Genomic DNA, 27,533 nt, shown 5'->3' with positions numbered 1-27,533 from the left:
TTGTGACCAATGCTCACCAGGCCGGCCACAGGCGGTGGGGTCCATCCTTCCATCGGGCCCATAGCACGGTGCGGGAGTTCGCAACGGTGTGATTTGCGCTTTGGGGGATTCGGGTCGCCCACGGATCGACGATCCGGCTCCATTCAGACTCCCCGGTGGTCCATTGTCTGAACTGAGGGGGTTGGATGTGGTCCTTGGCTCTTTGGGGCTGGTCGCTTAAGGGTGACTCATCTGCTGAGTTTTGGGGGTTTGGCTCTCCTGATGGTTCACGTCCAAGGGGTATGCAACATCCTGGCGGATAGCCTGTCTTGGTTCGTTCCCCTGTCCACGGAATGGACAGTCGATGCCGACTAATTCAGTTACCTCTGCCAAATGTACGGGCACCTGGAGGGGAAGCACTTTGTGTCGGAGTTGTCGAGCCGTCTTCCGGTGTATGTGGCGCCCTTCGCCAACCGTGATGCTGTCGGTATTGACGCCTTCCGGAAGGACTGGTCGAGGTGGTGGTTCCTGTACCTCTTCCTCCCAGTTCCAGGTCCTAGCTCGCTTGGAGACTTACCAGGAGTGAGTAGTCCTTTTGGCCCCGTGGTGGCCGGCCCAGCCATGCTTTCAGGCGCTGCTTGCCCGGTGTCTGAACCCGGAGGTTTTTCCACAGCTCTGCCTCTTTCAGAAGATCAGCCTGGTCCGTTTTGAGACTGGTTTAATCTCCTCGAGTCTTCGTGTTTGGTGTTTTTGACTCGGGTTTATCATCATCTGTATGGTGATCAGGTGGCCTCATTGATGGTGTCCCATCTGCGGACTTCATCTCCCTGGCAGTTTGAAGTTTCCTGGCGGTCCTTCCAGTTCTTTTTGACTCTTCATCATTGTACTCCACTTTCGGTTCAGGGTTATCCTTTCTATCGTGGTTGTTCCAGGACCGTCATCTTATGCCGAATACTGTCGCCTTGTATCGTGCGATGCTGGCAGAGCCGCTTCAGCTTGGTTTCGGTATAGATGTTACTTCTGCACCGTTTCGCAAGCTGTCTCGTGCGTTGTTTCACCTCCAACTTGCTCATACGCCGCCTGAGCCGTCTTGGTCTTTGGGTAGAGTGCTCTCTTCTCCTCAGTTTGTTGTGGCCCCTTCGGTTCAGGATTGTTTTTCGAGGGCTCTTTTTCTGTTGGCATTGCCCCTGGGAGTTGGTTCGGGTAGCTCCATGCTCTCCTCCGGTGCAGGGGTTTCTGCTCTTTCAGTCGAGGTGATAGATTTGTTCGTTTGCAGCCGTCTCCTGCTTTTCTGGTGAAGAATGAGACTGCTGCTTTCCGGAGGGGTCCTTGCGTTGTTGATACTTGGTTGATCAGGCCAGGGGTGCATCATGTGTTGTGTCCGGTTGCGGCCCTCGGTCGTTATTTGCGCACCACGGCTTCTGTGGCCGGGGATGTGCTTTTGGTTGATCCGATTTCCCTTCTTCTCTGTTCGAGGGTACGGGTCTCTTGTGTCGTCCGTAGGGTTATTAAGTCTAGCCAGCCTGCTGTCTATCCACTTGCCCATGACGTTCATAAGTTTGCTGCTCTTGCTGTCGTCTTTGGTAACATGTCTTGGGATGACATTCGGGTGCGGGGTTTTTGGCGGTTGACCAGGGTACTGGCTGCACCCTACCTTGTTAACATTCCTTGGCCTAGTCGGGCCTGTGTTGATTTGGGTCGGCGGCTGCAGCCTGTCTCGACTTCGAGTAGAAATTTGGAGCACCGACCGCCTCCCGGGTAAGTCCCCTTCTTTATATTGTCTTTGGTGAAGTAGCTCAGGGGAGCTGTAGGGGCTTCCCCCAGAAAACCAGCATTGAATGTAATAAAAATCCATTTTCTGGGCGAGTCCCAGAGGCTCCTTTGGCAACCCTCCCTCCCTCCGGTCGGTGGTTCTCGCGAATTTTAATTTCCAGCCTCACAACTGGTGGGTGGATAGCTGGCGTGGGGGTCTAGGTGTCCCCCTTCCCCCTCCCAGGGAGGGGGAACTATACAGATATGCAAGATGGCTCGTGTGACGTCATGTTTGTTTGCTTGTTTTCAATTGGGGGAGTTCTGTCCACTCGTTTGTCTATTGTTGTTGTTTTAAACCAGAATAGTGGGGGTTTCTTTTGTGGCGTTTACCTCTCTGGGTGCCTGTCCCAGTTGATGGCAGATATAGAATGCTCCAAAATCACATGGTCATTCTATGACCCATTGCTCCTCGTGCCTCTCTGAGGGGGGCCCAGTTAACCCTAGAACTCCACCCACATCGACTGATGCCAAAAGTTAGGACTATCCCTATCAGCCTGGATAGCTCCTGGGAGCCTCCGGGACTCACCCAGAAAATGACGTTTCATTACATTCTACGCTGGTTTTCTGGCGGGAGCCCGTCGGCTCCCCAGAGCTTATCCAGGATGATATGCTAATTGTCAGACTTTGGCATCAGTCGTGTATGGTGTTCTGTGGGCCTACCGGGGACCACAAACCAGAACCTGGCCCCCCTCAGAGAGGCATGGGGAGCAATGGCCTATAGAAACTCCTGTGTGGTGATAAGCATTCTATGTCTGCCATCAACCGGGTCAGGCACCCAGAAAGGTAAGCGTCCCAAAGCAAACTCCTATTCTGGTGAAAATTGCTACCAAAAGCTGAACAAGTGGATAGAACTCCCCGAAAAGAAACAAGCAAACGAGCATGACGTCAAATGTCGCTGTGCTGTTGTCTGCGCAGCTCTTTTTTCCCCTGTAGGGGGAAGGGGGAGCTCCAGACCCTCACACCGTCTATCCACCCTCCAGTTCCAAGGCTGATGCTAGAGGCAGAGGTCGTGGGCTCTGGCTCCAGTGATTTTCAGCACTGTGCTTAGAGTGTGGTGACTGTCTTCCAGTGGCACCTTCGATCCGGAGTCCTGTGAGTTTCTTTGCTTGTTTGTGACTCGGTTACCCGGTCTTATGCTGACTATGTGGGTGCAGGCAGCACGGACGTTGCATGTTGAGTTCAGGTGGTGGCAATGCGCTAGGTTGTTTGCTCCCCGGAAGCCCCGAGACTGCCCCATTTTTGGTTGTTGTGACGGGGCTTGTGGGTGTTTGTTGCTTCGGTTTTGTGCCTTCCTCGCCTTGTCTTTTCCCCTGTTGTGGTCCTCCTCCTTCCTCCCTGCATCCGGATCCTTTCAGTCTGAGGGTTCAGGGTCGGGGCGGGGATTCGATGGTCTTGAGACTCGGGCAGTCTCGGGGGTTTTCCCTTCCGGGGTAGCGATGGAGGCATTTGAGCCTGTTCCTCCAGCCAGGTTGTATGAGTCTGCCAGTGGGCTCCCTTCCTTAGTAAATTTTCGGCTGCCCCAGCCTCTTCTTTTGAGGCTGGGGCTTTGGGGGTGACTGCTCGGCCTCGGGGCCTGCCATGGAGGTTCCCAGGGTTGGGGAGGGGTTGACTTGGGGGGCCTCGGGCACCGTTGGACCCCGCCGAGGTTTTCTACCCTCAGTACGGGGCTTGCGGTTGCGGGGAGTGGGGTTTTTCCTCATCCCCCTCTGCGTACAAGTTAATGGGCCTCGGCCCCACCCAGGGACCGGATCCTTGTTCCTTCGGGTCCGTTCGGTTCCGTCCTATTGGTGGGTACTTTTCTCCGTTTCTATCCCCATTTTCTCTGGGGCGGGACTTCTCCGTCATGGAGGGGTCATGTTCCCATTATCAGTGTTTCTGCATGACTTTTGGTCTCGGGTGCGACTGTGCCTTTCTGAGCCTTCGTGATATTGTTTGCTTCTGTGAGGTCTCGGGGATTCGGGAAGGTCTTCAATTCTTCCCGCATTATTGGAGTGTCGGTCGTCTTCCGGTGAGGCTTACCTCTGGTCCTTTTTGGACTCATTGGTCCTCTTCCGTGCTTTTTGTTTTTTTATACTGTCTCATTCTTTTGGCACTATTTCTTCACTCCGTGCACTGTCTAGGCAATGCTAATATTTGGCGATACTCCTTGTTGGTGCCCTCCCTGCTGGGCGAGGTTGTGCGGTTCGAACCTCATGCGTCCTGCGTATGCGCCGTGGGAGTTTGTTATGTTGTGGACAGTGCACACATGTGCTGGTGTTCCGTGTCCTTCTTTTCTTGGGTGCTTTGCCTCTCTCACTCCTCTCGTCTCACCAGTCTGTGCCCCATAAATGCTGGGGGTGCTCTGGGTTGCCGCTATGGGGAGGACACTGGGTTTTCCCTGCATATGGGTGTGGGGCGCCTCCTTCGCCTCTACCCTAATATTCTCCTGTGGGTGCGGCTCTGGCCTTCTTCCTCTGGCGATGCTCCCAGACTCCTCTCGGCTACGTTGTGTCATGCCATGTTCGTGCCTACGTTCTGCAGGTGAGTTTATGTTGTCTGGCGTCTCTTTCGGCCAGGCCTTGGTTCATGGCTACGAATTTACAACTATTAGACCAAGGTGACTGCAGAAGGCCAATTGGCCCATACGAGGCAGTTCTTATTTATACCCTTCCGGTCTCACTCATATACATGTTCATCACATGCTTGAGTCAATCAAGGGGCCCCACCTTCGCCATGTTACGAGGTACATTGGTGGAGGTAAATGTTATGGGGTAAGTGTTACCCTGGCTCAGGATGTTATGTGGTGACATTTTGCTGTAGCTTGATACTGGGTTTCTGTGTTGGGGTTTGGTTGTGGTGTTTTGTTTGACCCTGGTGTGCTTCTTCCTGGGGCCTTCCTTGTTCGTCTGTTTTGTTTGTTATACGGTGGGTCACGGCCACATTTCTCGTGGTCTTATCTGGGTCACTCTTTCTTTGCCCGTCTTGCAGTGCCTGGCTTAGCCCTGCCATATACATTGGATTCTCTGTGCTCATCTAGTTGTCTTTACCTAGCTGTGCTTGCGGGGAGTTGAGCTTTGGCTCTTTGGCCCTGCTTCTCGGTTGTCATTCGCTTGACATAGACATGGCCTCTGTGTTGTTGGTCCTGTCCCTTTTGTTCCTGTTGCTGCCTGTCTTCCTCGTTCCTCTTCGCTCGTGTCCCTCACTGCTGGGGCTGTTTTCTAGTCAGTATGGCTTGTTCTGTATCCGCTTCAGGTCGATTGGCCTGCGGGGTAATATGTGAGGGGTAGTTGAATTCTTTTGTGTGTTAGTTCCTCATCAGGGCTTGACATCTGCGAGAAGCCCTGTACAAGTTAGTTTACACTTGTTTGTGTTGTGCTAACTAAGTGTCATGGGATGTAATAGTTTGGATGTTACCTCGCCCTCTTGTTACACCTTGTTGTGTAATTTCGTATGTGCTTTACACCTACTGCTGCCTTGCTTTTATCTTGCGGGGTTTCCAGGGCTTGAGGTTCCCACGGCCCGGTCATCGACAGGGCCTCCTCGTTGCTGGTCTGGTCGCCCCGGCTGTTTGACGCTGCTGCGTTCAGCCTGACGTATTACTTACAGCCAGGTTGTTCATTTATCCTTTAGAGATGTTGATCCAGTTCTCTCTTGGTCACTGTGACTGGACGGCCTGTTTTCCCCCTTGTGTGTTGTGGAGGCGTGTTGAACAGTCTCAGGCCTTTGATGTTGCTGGGATTCTGAGTAAGGAACTCAGTTGGACTTTGTCCATGTTCCGTTCCCTGCTTTTGCACCGCCCCTGTGTTTGGTAATTCCCGGCTTGCCAGGTTTGGGTTCCTGTTTTCCCTGGCTTACCCTGCCACTCGGCATTTTCCGAATCTTGTGGTGTCACTTCTCACGAGTCTCACATTAGGACCACAGTGTCTCCGATCTTCTGGCGAGCTCGCTGGCATTTGGGAAGTTTTCTGTACTGCAGACGTTCCTTCTCATTCATTGCCGGCTTGGGTTCCGGCTCTGCTTGCTCGGTGGTTGCACCCAAGGTTTTCCCGCTGCTCCTCCTCTTCCTATACTAGATCAGTCCATGGCGGGGCTGGTTCGGTTCTGCCTCGAGTATCTCATCATCTGTTGGTGGTCAGGTGGCTTCATTGCTGGTGTCCCACCTGCGTGCTTCATCTTGGCGGCGGTGAGGGGGTTTTCCTTTGTGGTTCTTCCTTTTTCTTTGTTCCTTCGTAGGTTTTCTATGTTTTCTTGGCATGGTCTGGCCCTTCTCTTGTGGAGGTTTGGTGCCATCATCTTGCCATATACTGTCGTCTTGTTTATGTGGCATCTCTGGCGTGGTTCACCTCCGACCTGCTCTTGTGCCGCTTGAGCCGTCCTGGTTCTTGGATTGTATGCTCTTTTCTCTTCTCCTCGGTTTGTAGTGGCTCCTTCGGTTCCGAGGCTCTTTTCTTGTTGGAGTTGGCCTCTGGGGGTCGGGTTGGTGTGCTTCATGCCCTCCTCCGGCGCCTGGGTTTTGGCTCTTTTAGTTCTCCTGATAGGTTTGTTTGCTTGTGGTCGTCTCCTTCTTTTCTCTATCTCCCGGTTTAGGTCCCTCTTCTTTTCATCTTTGGGTAGGTAGCTTGGGGGAGCCGACTGGGCTCCCCCCAGATAACCAGCGTTGAATGTAATGAAACGTCATTTTCTAGGCGAGACCCGGAGGCTCCCCGGCATCCCTCCTTCCCTCCAGTTGGCATTTTTTTCGTGTCTTTTGACATCCCGCCTCAGAACTGAAGGGTGGATACCCGGCGCAAGGGTCTGGGGCTCCCCCTTCTCCCTCCTGGGGAGGGGGGAGCTGCACAGACATCGGCGCAGCGACGTGTGACGTCATGCTTGTTTGTTTGTTTCTTTTTGGGGAGTTCTATCCACTTGTTCGGCTTTTGGTAGCAATTTTCACCAGAATAGGGGTTTGTTTTGGGACGCATACCTTTCTGTTTGCCTGACCCGGTCAATGGCAGACAGAATTCTTTCAACCACACAGGGGTTTCTATAGACCATTGCTCCCCATGCCTCTCTGAGGGGACCAGGTTCTGGCTCGTGGTCCCCAGTAGGCGCACAGAACTCCAAACACATGACTGATGCCAAAGTTTGAGATTAGCATATCAGCCTAGTAAGCTCCGGGGAGCCTCCAGGTCTCACCCAGAAAATGGCGTTTCATTACATTCAATGCTGGTTTTCTGGGGGGAGCCCCATCGGCTCCCCGGAGCTATCCAGGCTGAATGGATATGTATAACTTTCTGGCATCAGTCAAAGTGCTAGGAGTTCTTGCCTACCGGGGACCACGAGCCAGAACCTGGCCCCCTCAGAGAGGCACGAGGAGCAATGGCCTATAGAAACCCCTTTGTGATTGGAAGCATTCTATGTCTGCCAATGACCGGGACAGACACCCAGAAAGGTAGGTGCCCCAAAACAAACCCTAATTCTGGTGAAATTATTGCTACCGAAAGCCGAACGAGTGGACAAAACTCCCCAAACAAAATTATCAAATTAGCATGACGTCATCACGTCGCCGCGTCACTGTCTGCGCAACCCCCCCTCTCCCCGGGAGGGGGAAGGGGGAGCCCCAGACCCTCCACGCCGGCAATCCAACTGGCAGTTCTTGGCTGATGGTATTACTGGCTGGTCGAGTGCCTCTGGCTTCGGTTTTTGTTTCAGTTCTGTGCCTTGTGGTGTGGACTGTCTCTACCGGTGGGGTGTGAGCCAGGAGTAAGATTCCACGGTACTCGGGCTGCATGTGCCTAGGGCTATCTTCCCTAGGTGCCCTGTAAGTACTGCCCTTGGGGCTTGGGGCCACCTTCCACAAGTCACCTTGGGTTCTACCTCCGCTGTGTCCTTTACTGCTCGGTACTGGGCTGCCCTTGGAGTCGGCTGGGGTTTTGTTGCCCTGGTTTGTCTCTGGGTAGGTGCTAGTTTTCGTCACTGGTAGGGGCGCAGGGTACCACACAGCTAGTTTTCACCATTAATAGCAGCCGGCTCTGTTCTGCCTGGGTACGATGTGTTCTTGCGGGATTTTTCTTTTGTTTTGGTTTTTGCCTGGTGGGGGGTCTGCCTTTACTATGGTCCCCCTTTCCTGTTCTAGGTGAATTTCTTTTGAATTCTTCTGTTGGCGGTACTCCCCGCTTGGCCCCCGTGAGTGGACACGTCCTGGGGGTTCAGCTTTAGCAGTTCGTTGGTAGATTTGGGCACCGGTTCGCGGTACCCTGCCTGGGCTTCCCTTAGCGTGTACCAAAGGCTAAGGGCCCTGGGAAACACCACGGGGGCTCCGTGGTCCTCTAGGTGTGTCCCCGGAGTCCCCCTCGCGTCCTGTGAGTTTGACGGTTGATCTGTCCCCTTGTCTCAGGGTGACACTCACCGGTTGTGCCTCCGCCATGCTGCCTGTTGGGTCCTTGTTCTTGTGACCCGGAGTCGTCCGATGATTGTTGTCGGTACGCGCTCCTTCACCCAGGCCACTGGTCTTGATAATCGGGTGCAGGCGGCTGCGGCGTTGCTTGCTGGGTGTGTGTTGCTGCAACACTCTTGGTTTGCGGCCCCGGATGCCCCGAGGCTGCCCTGTTTTGGTGGTTGGGGTCTGGACTTGGGGGTGGGGGTCGCTTCGGCTCTGGCTCCTTCCGCTTCTTGTTCCTCCCTTTCTGTTCTACTCACTTCCTCCCTTGCTTCCTGCTCCGAACCATAGGTGGGTTTCGGGGTTTTGGCGGGGTCTGGTTGGGTTGAGACTCGGGCGGTCTCGGGGGTTTTCCTCTTCCGGGGTGGCGGCGGAGGCATTCGAGTCGGTTCCTCCAGCCGTGCTGTATGGGTCTGACCAGTGGGCTCCCTTCATTAGTGTTTGCACGGCTGCCCCGGCTTTTCCTTGTTAAGCTGGGGCTTTGGGGGTGCAGCTCGGCCCTGGGTCATTCCGTAGAGATTCCCGGGGTTAGGGAGGGGTTGCCTGGGGGGCCTCGGCCCCGTTTGCCCCTCTTGGGTCCTTGTACCTTTGGTGTGGGGCTGGCAGTTCCTCAGAGTGGGGTTGTTCCTTCCCTCTGTGTTCCTGTTGTTTTCGGGTATACCCCTCCCTGGGTTTCGGTTTCGTGTTCCTTCGGGTTCGTCGGTCCCGTCGTTTCTGGGGGTGTGTTTCACCCCCTTTTTCCTTACCCGTTTTGCTCTTATGTCGCGATGCTGTTCACAAAAGAAAGAAAAAAAAAGTGTTCAGGTAAGGTGCATCCATACAAGGTGTGAAACTAACATTGATGGATGTCTATATTGACCTAGTACATAGTGCCTAAACCGCTTCGTATCGTTGTCCCTGCATGTTCATTGGTCAGGGGTGCTTGTCATGGTTCTCGTTGGTTCGCGAGTCTCTTCGTACCTTCCAATATTATTGGAACGTCTGTTGATTTTTGATGTGGTTTCCATCGGGTCTTTTGTCGGCCTTGTTGGTTCCCTTCCATCATCTGTTTTCTTTCGCTTCGTTTTTGCCTTGTTTTCGCGTCGTCTCTACTTCCAGTTTCGGCGTTCCTTGTCTTCATTCCACACGCTTTCCTGGTGTTTCTACAATGTCTGTACGTTGTGTGTACGATTTGTGTCCGCCTTGTGTACGAGCCACGCCTCCCGGTGGACGGGTGCGTTTCGTACCTTGTGTGCTGGAGCCGCGGTGTGCGTTTTGTTTACGGGCGGTATGCTCGTGTGTTTGCGTCGTTTCTCGTGGTTTTCTACGGCTTCTTGCTCGTTTCTCCCTCCAGTTGTGGCCCTCTGGATGCTGAGGGTGTTTTGGATTTATATCTGGGGGGGTGTCACTTTGTTCTCCCTCTGTACTACTTCGTCTTCTGCAGGGTGCGCACCTCTGGCCGTATTCTCCTTCGACCTCGCATTTTATTCAGGTACATACTATGCCTACTGCCTCGAGTATGCATGGCTTTTGGGCACACCTTTAGCGCTGCTCCTGGTATGTTACTTGGCTCGCCTGTGTTGTGGTACGGTCGTGTGTCTGCTCTGCAGGTGAGGTTGTCTTGTCTGGAGCTTCTGTCGGCCTAGTGCTGGTTCTCACTTGGTGGGGTGCTTGCCTAGTTGTGCTTGTGGGGGTTGACTCTGGCTCTTGGGCCCCGCTTCTCCTGTCAGTTGACGATTGTGCAGTTTCCTATGCCTTCTGGGCTCTGTCTTCACGTTTGCTCCTGTGGGTGGAGTCTGCCTCCTCCACATGGCTTTTTGGTGCTTTTCGCTTTTTTTCCCCTCTGACATTAATCTGGTTCTTTTAGTGTTTGTGGCTCCTTTGGGTGCTCACTACCTCCTGTGTCCCCTTGTGCGTACAAACATACGGACATAAGTACAGTGGAACTGCGGAGGGCCTATTGGCCCGTGCGAGGCAGCTACTGTTTCTTACCATCCATTCCCACTCACATACATGTCCAACCCGCCCTTGCACCAATCGTGGAGCCCCACCACCACGTTACGTGGTAATTGGTTCCGCGAGTCACCGGGCCTATTACAGTGCAGGTCATTCCTCCGGTCTTTCCTGTTTCTGCGCTTATCCCTTTTATGCCCGTTGCTTCGTACCCACAATGTGCCGCAAGGGTGGCGTTTGCCACTGTCCCAGTTTCTATTGTTTCGTGGAGATTGGTCAATAAACACAACCACTAAGGAACTACTTATCTTTTGTTGCGTATTCAGTAGTTGCGGGTGATATTTTGGTGGGCAATGGTGCGGGTTGGGCGCTCTGAGTGTCGGTACGGTGTCTCGCATGTCTGTTCTAGACCACACTTGCAGGTAGTCTAGTTGTTCTTCGCTACTCTGCTGGTTATATGCTTGGGCGCCGCCTCACAGTTCTCCACAGGTTGGTAGGACTTTTCCTTGGACGTATGGAACGGTTTGAGTTCCATCGTTGGTACTTTGGAGAGCTTTGCTTCTCTAGTTAGGCTCATGCGTTTGGAGCGAGTATCTTCTTGGGATACTCTACTTCCTCCGCCACCCTTGTTCACTGTTCCATCCTTGTTTTCTCTTCCCCGTTTGGCGGGATTGCGTCGATGGCTCCTATCTGGGGTGTTTGTTGTGGTGTTTGGTCACCTTGCATGTGTCTTTAGTGCCTTTTTTATCTATCTTTTGTTCTTTGTTGTCCTGTGGGGCTCTGCCCCGCATTTTGGTGCTTTTGTTTTCGTTGTCGACCCCTGGGTTTTTTCCCTGTCTGGATACTTTCCTTGCCTATCTTCGGTGCCTGACTGCACCCTGCAGTCCGTAAGGTCCCTCAGGTATGTAGGCGCTCCTTAACACATTTTGTGGTTGGTCGTGTACGTTACTTCCCGGCCGCTCCTTGGGCCGTATTCGTGGTTTCCTTACTTATTTCCGTTTTTCCTCCCCATGCTACACTTTTTTGTGTCTGGGTCAGTGCTTCTTGGTTTTCCTGTTTGGTGCTCCGGTGGGCCTCTGTCCATGTTCCATGTCCTGCTTTTGGACTTCTCCGGTGTTCCATTTTGGTACCGAGTTCCTGCGATTTCTGTGTGTTTTTCTGCGGGCTTCGGGTTGCGCTGTCTGTGAGGGGGGAGGGGGATGTGGACTTTTCGGTCTGCCGCTCCTGCTTTCCTGCTTCCTTTTCTTGGAACTGGGTTTTGCTGGGTTCCAGTCCTGGTTTTGGTTTTTCTTTGTTCCTTTTCCGGACCGGGTGTTTTTGCTTTCCTGCGGTTCTTGTCCGCGGTAGTTATCCTCTTGGATGCCTTGGGGATGCGTGTCTCATTCTTCCCTGCTGGAACTGGTTATGTTGCTCCTTTGGGTTGCGGGGTCTCTGTTTTTAGCTTCGCGTTTTGCAAATCTGAACACAGGTCCCAGGTTATTGGTCTCCCACCTGCGTGTTTCATCTCGGGGGGCAGTGTGTGGTTTTCCTATCATTGTGAAGGGTCCTTCGGTCTTTGATAGGGTTGGCTTGTATTCCCTTCGGGGTTGTTCTGGGACTGTCGTCTGGGATTGTCCTGTCACCTCATGTTGGGTGGTGCTGGCAGAGCCGCTCCTGCTTGCGTTCAGTGTTGCGGTTCCTTCTGCTCCATTCCTTTTGCTGTCCTGGGCGTTGTTCCCCTCTGGCCTGCTCTTGAGTTTTGGGGCCGTCCTGGTCGTTGGCCTGGGTGGTCTTTTTCTTCTCGTTTTGGTCTTTGTTTTGTCTCTGGTTTTGGTTGTTCAGTTAGGACGTGTGGTATCCGCCTCCCGGTTCCCTGTTTTACTTATCTTTGGGGAGGTAGCTCCGGGGAGCCGACGGGGCTCCCCCCAGAAAACCAGCGTTAAATGTAATGAAACGCCATTTTCTGGGTGAGTCCCGGAGGCTCCCTGGCATCCCGCCCTCCCTCCGGTCGGCGGCGTTTTTCACGTATTTGACATCCAGCCTAAGAACTGCCAGTTGGATCGCCAGCATGGAGGGTCTGGGGCTCCCCCTTCCCCCTCTCGAGGAGGGGGAGGGGAGGGTTGCGCAGACGGTGGCGCGGTGACGTGATGACGTCATGCTAATTTGATAATTTTGTTTGGGGAGTTTTGTCCACTCGTTCGGCTTTCGGTAGCAATAATTTCACCAGAATGTGGGTTTGTTTTGGGGCACCTACCTTTCTGGGTGTCTGTCCCGGTCGATGGCAGACATAGAATGCTTCCAATCACAAAGGGGTTTCTATAGGCCATTGCTCCTCGTTCCTCTCTGAGGGGGCCAGGTTCTGGCTCGTGGTCCCCGGTAGGCAAGAACTCCTAGCACTTTGACTGATACCAGAAAGTTATACATATCCATTCAGCCTGGATATCTCCGGGGAGCCTCCGGGACTCACCCAGAAAATGGCGTTTCATTACATTCAACGCTGGTTTTTTGCCAGAATTTCCCCCTTATTGCGGCCATAATATGTCACATATGATTTTTTTTATTCCTTTTTCCATGATTAGGAAACACAAATAAACACTTTTATAAGAGGAAAGAATTTTTTAAATTATTTTTTTGTTGCGCCTGGTGGTGTTACAGGCCAAAAAGCCCTTAGCGGTTTGAGGGTTAATCTAACCCTCCTTGTTGCATGGATATATCCCTTACTAATTAGAGATGATATAAAATGCAATTTTGTTATTTTTAGAATTTATTGGGTAAGTAATTTAGAATGAATTAAAACATTAATAAAGGTTAACATGCAGAGTTGACATAGAATACCATTTCATTTAATATATTTGAGTAATGATTAAATGTTTGCTTTTTCTCTACACAGGTGGGATTTACAATATTCTTTAACTTGGAAGTCATCTTCAAGATGTGGTGTTTGGGTCTTCGGGGATATTGGAGACTTGGTATTCACAAGTTTGAGTTTCTTTTGGCTGTGGGTACAACACTTAGACTGATACCTTACCTCTTCATGACTTCGTTTACTTATTTTCAAGTAAGTGTGAGCTTTGGTATTCAAACAGTTTGTTCCTGGCTAGCCTGTTTAGTGGCTCTCATTGTTTAAATCACTGGCATGGTTATCTTGAGGTTATCTTGAGATGATTTCGGGGCTTAGTGTCCCCGCGGCCCGGTCCTCGACCAGGCCTCCACCCTCAGGAAGCAGCCTGTGACAGCTGACTAACTCCCAGGTACCTATTTACTGCTAGATAACAGGGGGGCATCAGAGTGAAAGAAACTCTGCCCATTGTTTCTCGCCTGCGCCTGGGATCAAACCCGAGACCACAGTATCACACGTCCAGTGTTCTATCCGCTCAGCCGCTGGCTCCCCAAGGTCACTATGGTCAGGGTATAGTGTGCGCATCCGGGTCCTGGGAGACCTTAACCCACAGTGGACATGGACCCTGTCAATAATGTCTTGACCTCTCATAAAGAACAAGGAACTTTTGGAAACTAGAGCTCAACATACATCCAAGAGAACAACCCGATGTCACAAAGTAACACTTTAAGACACATTAACACTGAAGAGAAATAGTTGATAACACTGATTCACCAAATAAGTTTACTAAAGTATTTTAACACCCATTACTGCCACTATACACTTAGCCAGCCAGCTAGAGGGTCGAAGGATGAGGCCAACTCACTCAGTTGCGTTTTGTTGGTTAATGGTAGCTGTTTCATTATTAGTTTCAGTAGATCTAACATTATTTTGGATTTTAACTGTAAGGGTTCCAAGCTTAAGAATGCTTCATGGTGTCGTGCAAATTCAGTTACGTCTCTGCATGCCTCTTTGCTTGAGTTTTGTCCAAAGCAGACTTCCCTGGCTTTGCTTCTCTACAAAACTCGAGGAAAGAGTCATGCCAGTGTGAACACAGCCCAATGGTGACACAGCAACACCATATTCAAGCAACAGCGGTATGTTTTATTTTTCCAAGATGGAATTCAATTCTGCTGGTTAATTTTTCAGAAGTAAAACACAAACATTTCCAGAAATTTTTTGTCCAGCTGCTTTTTATAGTCAAGAAAATCCCTTGGTACTAGCAAACTCTCTTCACCATGTTATTGTCTTGTTAAAGAATATGTACCATCTGTTATTGTGAACAAGACTGCTAACAAGTCTAGCATGGCAGATTGCTGCAGTCTTAACTTAATCACATTTATAAAGTTCAACACAATTACTTTGGTGTTTTACCATGTTATTATTGAAAATATAACTATTTGCGTTTTTTCTGTGGGGGAGCCCTGTTGGCTCCCTTGCAATCTTTAGAGCAGGGCATTAGTCAATGGAGTTCTGCCTACTGGGGACCACTAGCCACAACATGGCCCCCTTGGAGAGGCGCAGGGAACAATGGCCCTTGAAGACCCCCCCTGTGGTTGGGGGTTAACCTTATCTGCCATCATTGGGGGGGGGGGGGGGTTAGGCACCCAGAAAGGTAGGCATAACAAAACAGACCCTCACACTGTAAGAAAAATACAACCGAAAGCTGAAAAGAGAGAGGGACGGAGTTTTTCAGTTTTCAAGAGGAAACACGCAAATTTCACCCTATCTTGAGTTATCTTGAGGTTATCTTGAGATGATTTCGGGGCTTTTTAGTGTCCCCGCGGCCCGGTCCCGACCAGGCCTCCACCCCCAGGAAGCAGCCCGTGACAGCTGACTAACACCCAGGTACCTATTTTACTGCTAGGTAACAGGGGCATAGGGTGAAAGAAACTCTGCCCATTGTTTCTCGCCGGCGCCTGGGATCGAACCCAGGACCACAGGATCACAAGTCCAGCATGCTGTACGCTCGGCCGACCGGCTCCCACTTGTCGCGTCACTTCCGCGCAGCTCCCCACCCACCCCTACCCTTGTGCAGGGAGAAGCTTGGACCCACCGCGTGTGCTACTCAATCCCAATTCTTTGGCTATTGCAATCTGGAGTGGTCGTCATCTCTGGCCTCAGTGTGTCAAGCAGTGTTGAAATTTATGGTGCCCTCTGCTGTTTTGTGGTGTGGGGGCCAGGTGTACCTGAAGTGTATTGGGGCTACATGCACTTAGGACGGCCTTCCTTAACACTTTAGTGCGTGCAGCACTCGTGAAAAAAAAAAGCGCCTTGTGCGCGCGGCGTTCTGGGCGCTCAAGCGTAAACACAAAAAAGTGTATAATCTTTTCACGCTCCTAACATCAATTCTCGAGCTACGTTTTTCATTTTGGTATCAATGTGTTGGCAATAAAATTCTCTACAAGATCATATGCATAAAATGTCATCAAAGCATTTGCTATCCCACCACCAAGTAAATAAACACGAAGATGACTCGCCGTGACACCCAAACAGGAAGTAAATGTTCATACTCTTTCGTTTGTTGCCAGCCTCACAGTCATCCTATAGCGCTTATTTTGATATCACTGAACTCGCAATAAAATTCCCCACCCAGACATATGCCTATCAATGTCTAATTATGGTATCGGGTGACCCGCACGAGTGTGGGAACTGGGCGAAGCGTTAGCCGTGATTTCAGCAGCGACGACACTGTTGTGATGCAGCGCTTTGAAAGTTTATACTTGTTTCACTGTCCTGACATTATTTCTGGAGCTACGTATTTCATTTTTATAGCAATGTGTTCGCAATAGAAAGTTCTATAAGAACATGGGTAGAGTTGGCCAACACAGCGTCAAATAAATTTGCGGCGAATAAAATCTTACGCGTGTTTGTACCCGTGAGCGTAAAAAGATTTTACTTTGCTCATGTTTTTCAAGTTTATACATGTTTCACACCGTTTTCTGTGGGGAGCCCCTACGGCTCCCTGGATCTTTTCGGGCTAATGTATGTTATGTTAGACCGGGACATTAGCTATGGAGTTCAGACCTACCAGGGACCAGCGCCAGAACCTGGCCCCTTCAGAGAGGTTTCAGGGAGCAATGGCCCTGGAAAACCCCATATGGTTGGGGGTTTTCCTTATCTGCCATCGACCGGGGTTAGGCACCCAGAAAGGTAGGCGTAACAAAACAAACCCCACATGGTAAAAAACTACAACAAAAACCGAACAGAGAGGTAGAAAACTCCCTACAATCCCAAGGAAAACAATCAAACAATCAATTTACTGCCGCGCCGGTCGTCCACGCAGCCCTCCCCTCCCCGGGAGGGGGAGGGGGGGCCCCGGACCTCACCACGCCGGCTGCCGTCAGTTCGCAAGCTAGTGTCAACCGGGATAGACGCTTCTCTGGCCTCAAATTCCTTGGCGGTGTTTGCCTCGTGTGGCGTTCTCTGCTGTTGTTGTGGTGTGCGGTGGCCAGGAGTACTTCATCAGTGCCGGGGCTGCATGCGCCTAGGGCTTCCTTCCCTAGGCGCCCTGTGAGTACTGCCCTTGCGTGTCAGGGTTATCTTCTCTGGGGCGTTCGGGAACCGCTTCCGTAGAGGTTTTTGCTGCTTGGCATTTGACTCGCCCTTGGGGCCAGCTGGGGCTTGGGGCCCTTGTTTGGCCTTGGGTAGGGAGTGGTTTTGTGCTGGTTAGGGCGTCAAGGTGTTGCGCGGCTTGCCACCTAAGCGGCGACCGGTTCCTGTGGCTCTGGGGACGGTGTACTTTTGCGGGGTTTTTCTTTTGTTTTGTTTTTGGTTGCCTGGTGGAGGTGCTGCCTCGTGGGCCCATAGTTCCCCTGGTATTGTTTTGGTGGCCCTCTGCTAGGCCCCCGTGCTTGTACACGTCCCAGGGTTTTCAGTATTATCATTTACCCGTGTTTTGTTTGGGTTTCTTAACCGGTTAGCAACACCTTGCCCGGGCTTCCCGTAGTTGCTACCCTACGGGCCCTGGAAACCCCTGTCGGGGCTCGGGGACCCATGGATGCGTCTCCCGAGTTCCAGCCTGCCTTGTGCGGGTTTGAAGGTTGCAGTGTGCCCTTGTCTCCGGGTGACAGTCACCTGTTTTGCCTCCGTCATGCTGCCTGTTGGGTCAATGACACCTTTGACCCGGAGTCTTGCGAGTCCTGTTCTCTGCTTGTGCTCCGGTTTTACTCTGAGGATGTTCCTATTAGAGTACAGGCAGCATCAGCGTTGCATGTTAGATTTAGGTTATTGCAACGCGCTAGGTCGGTTTCCCGCCTGGATGCCCCGAGGCTGCCCCGTTTTGGCTTTAGGGACCCTGACCTGGGGGCGTTGGTTGCTATGGCTTTGGCTCCTGCCGCGCCCTCTGGTCCTTCCCCTGTGGTTCTTCCTGCACCTCCCCCCCTGTGTCCGGCTCCGAAACGTATGCTGTTTTCGGCCTTGGCACAGGATTTAGTTGGTGGAGAGACTCGGGCTGCTTCGGGGGCTGCCCCATCCGGGTCGGGGACGGAGGCATTTGAGCCGGTTCCTCCTGCCGAGGCTTCTGGGTCCCACCAGCAGGCCCCCTTCTTGTCTGCCTTTCCCTTGGACTCTACCTTTTCTTCAGGGGTAGAGGGTTTGGAGGACGGCTCTGCCCCGGGTCCCGACGTAGGGGATCCTGGGGCTGGGGAGGAGTCGGCCTGGGGGACTTGGGCCCCCTGTGACCCCGCTTGGGTGCTTTTGCCTTCCCCACGGGGTTTATTGTTGCAGGGGGAGGGATTTTCTTACCCTCCCTCCCTGTATGAGTATGATTTGGGTTCGGCTCCTCCCCGGGTTCGGTTCCGGGCGCCTTTGGGTACCTCGGCTCCGTCTTTACAGGGGTTTGCTACTTCCCGTCTCTCCGCGAAGGTGGCACGGGAAGCTCTTGCTGCATACCTCTTGCGAGACCCGGGTTATGCCTCCCCAATGGATCCGTCCTCGTTTGAGTTCGGTTCTTCTTCCCATTTTTGGGTGCGTTTGGAGGTTCCGGGGTCTTCCTGGCTGGCAGACTGCCCTTTCTTTTCGTTGGGGGCGTGGCATGGGTTCTGTCGGACCCGCACGCTTGATTAGCGGGAGACTGCTACTTTTATGCAGGTTTACCTGGGGGGCGAGTTTGAGCACCTTAATGCGTGCTTATTCGCTCCTCTGCTTTCTCGGAATGTTGGCCTTTTCTAGCTTCACGTGCAGGTTCCTCAGCTTTCGGCTTCCTTGGTTGCGGAGGAGTTGCGCTCCCGTGGGCATTTGGCTTCGGTCTTGCGTTTCTTTTCCCTTCTCGAGCTCTCTTCTGCTTGGCTCAAGGAGGATGTGGGAGCGTTGAGTGAAGGGCCTTCGTCCGGGGCGCTTTCTTCGGCAGCTAGGGCGTCGGCTGCACTGTTGAAGCTCTTTGCGCCCATCCTGAAGGAAGCGGTGTCTCTGTTTTTTGCTTCTCGCCTCGCGTGCCGTCAGGCTGTGCTCGCCCTCTCTTTGGAATCCGCTTGGGCCCTGGCTCTTAGGTTTTCGTCTCCTTTTTGTCCGTTGCTGTTTGCAGAGTCTGCAGTGTCCCAGTTTCTGCATGCGGCTTCGGCTAGTTGTCGTCCTATGGCGGACTTGTTGTTTCTCCGGAGCAGTCGTTCTCGGCAGTTTCGGAGGGGTCGTGCCAGGGTTTCGGGTTCCGCTGGTCGAGGTGGGCCATTGGTGCCAGTTTCTGAGCCGTTGTTCCCTTCGGGGCCAGCGTCGTCTGGGCGACGCAGTGATCGCCCTGTTCGACGGTTGGGTTCTCGTACGGGGCGTCGGCCCTTTCGCGGTTTGCCCCGTTGACGGGGCGATGGGGGGGAGGCTCGCTCTGTTTGCCCACGCTTGGTCCCACCATTTGTGGGCCTTTTCGGTCGTGTCATCCAGCCTGCGGTGGCGTTGGGCGACTCGTCCTCCTTTGGGGGGTTCGGGGCTAATAGGGCAGGTCTCTCCTGCGCTTCGTCAAGTCATCTTGGAGTGGGTGCGCTTGGGCGTGGTCGAACCGACTACGTCCCTCAGGTGGGTTTCCCGCCTGTTTCCAGTGCCGAAACGGGACTGTGCGGATCTGAGGTTCATTCTGGACTTGTCCCGTCTGAACCCCTGGATTCCTTGCCCCTCCTTTCGGATGACTACTCTGTCTCAGGTCCGGCTTCTGTTGGAGTCGGGTGCCTGGATGGTGTCCCTGGACCTCAAGGACGCGTATTGGCACGTTCCTATTCATCCGGGGTTCAGGGACTGGTTAGGCTTCGTGGTAGGGCGTCACGCTTACCGTTTTCGATGCCTACCTTTTGGCCTGAATCTGGCACCTCGCGTTTTCACGCGTCTGACCCGAGTTGTGGTAACCCGTCTGCGTCTTCTAGGGATTCGGGTTTTGGCCTACCTCGACGACTGGCTGGTGTGGGCTCCCAGTCGGTCAGCTTGTCTGCTCGCCAGGGATTTGGTTCTTTTCCAGCTCGCCAGGTTCGGGTTCCTGGTGAACTGGAGGAAGTCCCATCTGGTTCCGTCCCAGGTTCGGACCTGGCTGGGTCTTGTTTGGGATTCTCGGACCGCTTCCTTGTCTCTCCCTCCGGTGGCGTTGCGGCGGCTGCGGGACCGCCGTTTGCTGTTTCTGAGGGGGTCCTGGGTCACTCGGTGGTTGCTCGAGCGGTTGTGCGGGAGTCTGAACTTCGCCATGCTAGTCTACCCGCCGGGTCGGGTTTGGCTTCGGCGTCTGTTTTGGTTCCTTCGGGGACGTCCTTTCCGCCTCACTCGCGATCGTTGGGTTCGCCCTCCGGGGGTCTTATGTCGGTTGCTGTGTCACCGTCTTCCTCTTCGGATTTTTCGGGGTTCGGTGCCTTGGCGCCTTCCCGAGCCCTCGCTCGATGTGTTCACGGACGCGTCGTCTCTCGGCTGGGGCTTTGTGACCAGTGCTCACCAGGCAGGCCAAGGACGGTGGGGTCTTCCATCGGGCTCACAGCACGGTTCGGGAGTTCGCGGCTGTCTGGTTCGCGCTTCGGAGGATTCGGGTCGCTCGGGGATCGACCATTCGCCTCCATTCGGACTGTTCTCCGGTGGTTCATTGCCTGAACCGCGGGGGTTCTCTTCGGTCCTTGGCTCTTTGGGGTTGGTCCCTTCGAGTGGTTCGTCTGCTGGATTCTCGGGGTTTGGCTCTCCGTGCGGTTCACGTCCGAGGAGTGTCAAACGTTCTGGCGGACGGTCTGTCTCGCTTCCTTCCCCTGTCCACGGAATGGACGGTCGACGACGACTCGTTTCGTTGGATCTGCCAGACGTACGGTCTCCCAGATGTGGACCTCTTCGCGTCGGCGTGGTCCCGGCGTCTCCCTATATATGTGATGCCCTTCCCCGATTGCGAGGCGTTCGCGGTGGATGCCTTTCGGTAGGACTGGTCGAGGTGGGGTTACCTGTACCTCTTTCCTCCGGTCCAGCTGTTGCTTCGGGTTCTGGTTCGGTTAGAGACATTCCCGGGGAGAGTAGTCCTCGTGGCCCCTTGGTGGCCGGCCCAGCCTTGGTTTCCGGTGCTTTTGGCTTGGTGCCCGAACCCGGGACGTTTCCCGCAGCTCCGCCTCTTTCAGCAGGTCGGCCCGATCCGGTATGGGGCTGGTTCGACCTTCTCCTCTGCTCTTCGTGTCTGGTCTTTTTGACGCGGGTGTATCACCATTTCTATGGTGATCAGGTGGCTTCTTTGATGGTGTCCCACCTGAGAGCTTCGTCGAGGCGACAGTATGAAGTTTCCTGGCGTTCCTTTCGCCATTTTCTGGCTCTTCGTAGGTTGTCTTTTCTTTCGGATCGGGTTGTTTTGTCCTTTCTTACTTTGATTTTTCAGGACCGTCATTTGATGCCTAATACTGCCTTTCGGGGTGGACGTCACATCCGCCCCGTTTCGTAAGCTTTCCCGTGCTATGTTTCACCTCCGGCCTGCTCATGCGCCGCCTGAGCCGTCCTGGTCCTTGGACAGGGTGCTCTCCTATCTTTCCTCTCCTCGGTTTGTGGTGGCCCCTTCGGTTCCTGATTGTTTTCCCAAGGCTTTGTTTTTGTTGGCATTGGCCTCTGGGGGCCGGGTAGGGGAGCTTCATGCTCTCCTCCGGCGCAGGGGTTTCTGCTCTTTTGGTCCTGGGGGTAGGTTTGTCCGTTTGCAGCCTTCTCCATCCTTTCTGGCGAAGAACGAGACAACTGCTTTCCGGAGGGGTCCGTGGGTCATTGATGCTTGGTTGGTTCGGCCGGGGGTGCATCATGTGTTGTGTCCTGTTGCTGCACTTCGCCGTTACCTGCGCTCTTCAGCCGGAGTGGCTGGGGATGCGCTTTGGGTTGATCCGGTTTCCCTCGTTCCCTGTTCCAGGGCTCGGGTCTCCCTGGTTGTCCGCAGGGTTATTAAATCTAGCCAGCCTGCGGTCTATCCTCGCGCCCATGACGTTAGGAAGTTTGCGGCTTTGGCTGCCGTGTTTGGTAATATGTCTTGGGCTCATATTCGGGCGCGTGGATTTTGGAAGTCGAACAGGGTCCTGGCCGCCCGTTATTTGGTGAACGTCCCTGTTCCTCGTCGTTCTTGTGTTGCTTTGGGTCGCAGGTTGCAGCCAGTTGTCTCGCCTTCGAGTTGAGGAGTTTGTGGCCGCCGCCTCCCGGGTAAGTCCCATTTTTCCTTCTCTTTGGGTATGTAGCTCCAGGGAGCCGTAGGGGCTCCCCACAGAAAACCAGCGTTGAATGTAATGAAACGCCATTTTCTGGGTGAGCCCCGGAGGCTCCCTGGATACCCTCCCTCCCATCCGGTCGGCGGGATTTTTCGCGTTGGTTGAAGCCTAGTTTCCGAACTGACGGCAGCCGGCGTGGTGAGGTCCGGGGCCCCCCCCTCCCCCTCCCGGGGAGGGGAGGGCTGCGCGGACGACCGGCGTGGCAGTAAATTGATTGTTTGATTGTTTTCCTTGGGATTGTAGGGAGTTTTCTACCTCTCTGTTCGGTTTTTGTTGTAGTTTTTTACCATGTGGGGTTTGTTTTGTTACGCCTTCCTTTCTGGGTGCCTAACCCCGGTCGATGGCAGATAAGGAAAACCCCCAACCATATGGGGTTTTCCAGGGCCATTGCTCCCTGAAACCTCTCTGAAGGGGCCAGGTTCTGGCGCTGGTCCCTGGTAGGTCTGAACTCCATAGCTAATGTCCCGGTCTAACATAACATACATTAGCCCGATAAGATCCAGGGAGCCTCCGGGGCTCACCCAGAAAATAGCGTTTCATTACACTCAACGCTGGTTTTTTTTGTTTGTATAGTGTTCGGAATAAAATTCCCTACACAGACATATGCATATCAAATACAATTCCTTGGAATTCACAGCTGTAGAGATGACGGGCAACACACAACCGGAACCCGCTCTTGACACTCCAACTCACACCCGCAACACCCACAAAAAAGTTTCTCTTGTTTCGTGTATACTTACTTTAGTTTTCGTGCTACAGTTATCATTAAGGTATCAAAATATTCCTAAGAAAATAGACTACAATACTAAAACAATCTAAGACAATTATGTGTACTTACCAAAGCAAAGACGATTGTAGTAAAATAAGTTGAGCATTTTATCTCCACTCCACCTCCTTCAGATACTGATTCCTGATGTTGCTCAACAGATGTTCCTAGGTGGAGTGAAGCTGGTGCGGGTGGTTATTTCTTGTCCTCCCAATACACCCTTTTCCTGTGATAAGTGGTGTAACAAGGTATGACGCAAAGTGGAACATCGCATGTCTTGCACGCTATACCAGTTTCCTTCCTGATACCCGACTTTGAACACACTTCACACCTGCGACGTTTGGGGATTTTTACAAGCTCATGTTTCAATTTATAGTTCAGGCGAGTCTCTGCTATAACAACACGTCGCTGTTGTCTCTGGGTTGGCAATAAACTACTGTCTGAATCGTCGCTCTCACAATTGTCTTCAAACACGAATGTAGAATATTTTTTTTATTTTTTTTTTTTTTGAGATATATACAAGAGTTGTTACATTCTTGTACAGCCACTAGTACGTGTAGCGTTTCGGGCAGGTCCCTGGAATATGATCCCCTGCCGCGAAGAATCGTTTTTTCATCCAAGTACACATTTTACTGTTGCGTTAAACAGAGGCTACAGTTAAGGAATTGCGCCCAGTAAATCCTCCCCGGCCAGGATACGAACCTATGACATAGCGCTCGCGGAACGCCAGGCGAGTGTCTTACCACTACACCACGAAGACTGTGTGAATATGAATTATCTTCATCAGATTCAGCTTCAGCACTAGGTGTGGACGTGAAGAGAGGGCACCTCACACCTGACGGGCCAGGTGTTGACGGGTCAGCAGCAGGATACACAGGACCAGTGTCATCATTTATGTCTGGAGCATGAACTAGATGTGGAGATGGTGTAGTTGTTGCAGGCCACTCTGCCTTGTCAAATTTCAATAAAGACCAAATAGCAACTTCATGGAACTGGAGCAGAGTTAGTTTCCTTCGATCATCTGTGTTGGCCTTGTACAATGCATAAGCGTTTTGCAATGCCATTTGCAAGAAATAAAATGTTATTTTCTTGGTCCACTTGTGACATTTCCTGGCGAAATGGTAATACTTTACCATTTGATCAAAGAAGTCAACACCCTTCATGAACTTATTGTAGTCAACAATTGCCTGTGGTTTGTTCACCACAACCTGCTGTAGTCTTACTGTTCCATCTGGCCTGCGAACTCGTTTTCTTTTCTGAACTTTCTTTGTGTCTGCATTGTGTAGGTTGGTAATCATAGAGACAACTCGCTTGTCTTTCCACAGCAGAATGAAGGTGTTGTCCTTGCGGCGGTAGACTGTGGTATCCACATCAATCTTACTCTTCGCTATTTGTTGCAAGTCTCTTGGGGCGCCACGTAAGAGTCTTATTGTTCCACAGGTGTAGACCCCTACTTCTCGCAACTTCTCTGTAAGGGTAACTGAGTTGTAATAGTTATCCATATAGAGGTGGTGCCCCTTGTTCAACAATGGCCGCATCAAACCAGTAACTGTTTCAATGATTGTTCTACCAATGCCAGAGTAAACCTCAAATGAATAAATGTAGCCAGATGTTGATTCGGCTGGCATATAAAATTTGACGCCATATTTGTCTGGTTTGCTTGGATTGTACACGTTGAACGACAGCCGGCCTCGCCATGCCATTGTGCCTTCATCCAAACATAATTCTCTCATTGGGTAATAAATTTCTTGAAAACGGTGTCTTAGGTAGTTCATCACTGGTCTCACTTTGATCAATTTATCTGTATTGTTCACTGGCACCGCATTGCTGTTGAACGCATGAAAAAACTGACCTATGTGTTGAAATCTTTTGCTCGTCATAAATATGTTGAAGAATCTTGTATGCCATGGTTTATTTGTCTGCCAATACATGTGCATAGTGGGGTTTTTGGTTATTCCCATCAACATACACAGTCCTAAGAATCTGGCCATTTCTTTCAACTTCACCTGTTTCCAGATATCATCGACATTTTCGTTAGCCAGGTTGAATATTTGTAAAGCGTACAGATTGGTTTCATATGCCAAGTAATGAATCAACGCACGAGTAATAAACAACTGAATATATCCAAGTACATTAGTTGGTTTTGTAATCTTTAGGCCTGGGCTTCCAGTAAAATCATCGATCACTGGTGGAATATTGTCCTCAAGCCACCCACCACTGGCCCCAGGCTTGCGAGTACGTACCGGACACGTACGCTTGCGAGGAGGCTAGGGTGCCTCATCTTCGTCACTAGGTTCATCCTCACCTGATATTTCAAAGCTAGAATCACTACCACTATCAACAACTGGGGTTATTTTCAAACGACGAGTAGGATGTCGTTTACTTAGCTGGATTTTAGGAGTGCACGCACCACGTGTGCGCCTTGTGGTGCGAGGCGGCGGTGCTGGTGCCCCCTCCTCCTCTTCCTCAGTTTGGCTTTCAGTCTCCTCCTCTGTTGAGTCATCCCCAAGGGGTCTACGGCCCCCAATTTCAAAATCTTCTTCTACATCCTCACCTTCTGCATCACTTCCATCGTTTTCAACTTGACCAAAGGCATCCAAGACATTGGGAATCTTGGTGGGAGTGAGCCTCACACCAGCAAACCTATAGATGGCGGTAATCCTGTCTTTTCCACTTGAATCTGAGCCTCCTGTAGCCGAAACACCGCTTGGGCCTGGTGCTGGATCCATTATTGATGAATTTAGTTGGTTGCAAACACACAGAAACGGGTAATAATCCTTGAAAACGTGCGAGTTTGGCGGCCGAGGGGAGAGAGATCCGATCGCTCCACGTGACAACAAAACAATGGGCCTGTCACGTGACCCAGTAGGCCGACGTGACTTGCGGCCTACCCGAGAGAACAGGAATTTCATGGCGCGCAGTTTGAAACAAACCCAAAGTAAATCGGATTTAAACTGGATTTTTTACAAATATTTTAAACCGGACCGTAAATTTACGTCGTGATCCGACAAGCGGTTAAATAAAACGCCCGTAATTCCAAGTGGAAATGGCACGAAAGTGTTAAGTGCCCTGTGAGTACTACGCTTGCATGTCAGGATTATCTTTCCTGGTGTGTTCGGGAACTGTTTCCATAGGGGTTCTTGCTGCATGGTTTTTACCCTGCTCTTGGGGCTTGCTGGGGTATTTGTGGCCATTGTTTGGCCTTGGGTAGGAAGTGGTGTTATTGCTGGTTGGGGCGTCAGGGTGTTGTGCAGCTTGCCTACCTATAGCAGTGGCCGGTTCCTGTTTTTCCTGGTGCCGTTGTACTGTTGTGGGGTTTTTCTTTTACTTTTTGTTTTGTCTGCCTGGTGGGGGGTCTGCCTGCAGTGGCTATAGGTCCACTTATGATATTTTGGTGGCCCTCTGCTAGGTCTTCATGATTGTACACGTTGCAGGATTTTCAGTGTTGGGATCATCCCCCTTGTTAGCTTTGGGTCTAACAAGTTAGCAACATCTTGCCCGGGCTTCCCATAAGTCAGCCTACGGGCCCTGGATAACCCTGTCAGGGCTCGGTGAACCTACGGATGCATCTTCCGAGTTCCAGCCCACCTCGTGCTGGTTTGAAGGTTGCTCTGTGCCCTTGTCTCAGAATGACAGTCACCACTATTCTAATGACATTACTGTTAGGATACAGGAAGCGTCTGCATTGCATACTCAGTTTAGGTTGCTGGAACGCAGGTCCCAAGTTGAAGGATCCCGGGACCGGGGAGGTGGTGATCTGGGGGCTGTGGTCCCCTTTACCCCGCTTGGGTGCTAGTGCCCTCTTAGCAGTTCGTCCTGTTGATGGGGCGAAGGGGAGGATTCGTGGGTGCTTTGCATCATCTCCTCTGGCCTACAGTGGTGTTGGGTGGCTCCTCCTCCTTCAGGGGGTTCGGGGCTGGCAGGGCAGGTCTCTTCCCCTGCGCTCCGTCAGGTCATCTTGGAGTGGATACGCATGGCCGTGGTAAAAATGACCCTGTCCCTCAGGTGGGTTTCCCGTCTATATACAGTGCTGAAACGTGACTGTCTTTTTTCCCTCCTTTTGGATGACCACTTTGTCCCAGGCCTGGCTGATTTAGGAGCCGGGTGCTTGGATAGTTTCCCTAGACCTCTGGGACATGTATTGATGCGTCCCTATTCATTCAGGGTTCAGAGATTAGCTCGGTTTTGTTGTGGGGCGGCGAACTTACCACTTTCGTTGCTTTCCATTCAACTTGAATCTGGAGCCTCATGTTTTTACGTGCCTTAAACGGGTGGTGGTGACCCGTTTGTGTCTGCTAGGGGTTCAGGTTCTGGCTTACCTCGACGACTGACTGGTTTGGGCTCCCTGCTGGTCCATGTGTCTGCTTGCCAGGGATTTGTTTTTTCTTATCTGGCCGTGCTACATTGTTCATTTTCTTATCAATTTGTTCACAATAGAATTCCCTACATGGGTATATGCATATAAAGTCCAAAACACCACATCCCCCCCCCCCCCCAGCAGCAAAGCCGAAGTCGGCCAAGCGTTACCCATGAGCGTGACGCAACATGTGTCACCAGTGGACATCCGTCAATTTATTTATTGACACAGATTGCGTTGCCGCCAGACAAAAGTGTTAACTACGCAGTTTTAATTTATTTTTAGGTTGAATGAGGTAAACACTTAATGCTAAACAATAAATAAGCTAACATATACAAATTATTCAAGAAATATAGCAAAAGATATGCAAAATTATATTGTTTTTAACTATTTACTTGCCACATCTAATTATATTTCTGGACCCATATATTCCTAACAATTCACACAAGAGTCTTACAACATAACATTACATGTAAGGTAAAGCCATTCACACCTAAGTCTTGTAAATGGAATGCAAGGTAAAGCCATTCACACAAGAGTCTTATGACATCACATTACATGTTAGGTAAAACCATAAATTCAAGAGGCTTACAACAACACATGTAAGGTAAAGCCATTCATACAAAAGTCTTACAACATCACCTTACCTGTAAGAAAGAGTAAAACCAAAATTGTGTTTAAGGTATCCATGATAAGTTTGGTATGCAACTAAATTTTTCTTAACCCCTGCACTGCGCACCTGTTTTTGGCAAAAACTTCAT

The 27,533-nt window shown here is 51.7% G+C and overlaps 1 protein-coding gene across 3 annotated transcripts in view; it reads left to right on the top strand.

Annotated features, from left to right (window-relative positions):
- Positions 1 to 27,533, top strand: part of na (sodium leak channel non-selective protein na) — a 631,552-nt gene that overhangs the window by 97,274 nt on the left and 506,745 nt on the right. For all 3 annotated transcript variants that reach the window (XM_069314566.1, XM_069314565.1, XM_069314567.1), the window contains exon 9: positions 12,990 to 13,157. In XM_069314566.1, the coding sequence (XP_069170667.1) occupies positions 12,990 to 13,157 (168 nt within the window). The remainder of the gene's footprint in view (positions 1 to 12,989; positions 13,158 to 27,533) is intronic.

This window comes from Procambarus clarkii, chromosome 79, assembly GCF_040958095.1.
Source record: "Procambarus clarkii isolate CNS0578487 chromosome 79, FALCON_Pclarkii_2.0, whole genome shotgun sequence".
Classification (NCBI taxonomy): domain Eukaryota; kingdom Metazoa; phylum Arthropoda; class Malacostraca; order Decapoda; family Cambaridae; genus Procambarus; species Procambarus clarkii.
The sequence above is the reverse complement of the archived record's forward strand: the minus strand, read 5'-3'. Positions and strand labels throughout refer to the sequence as shown.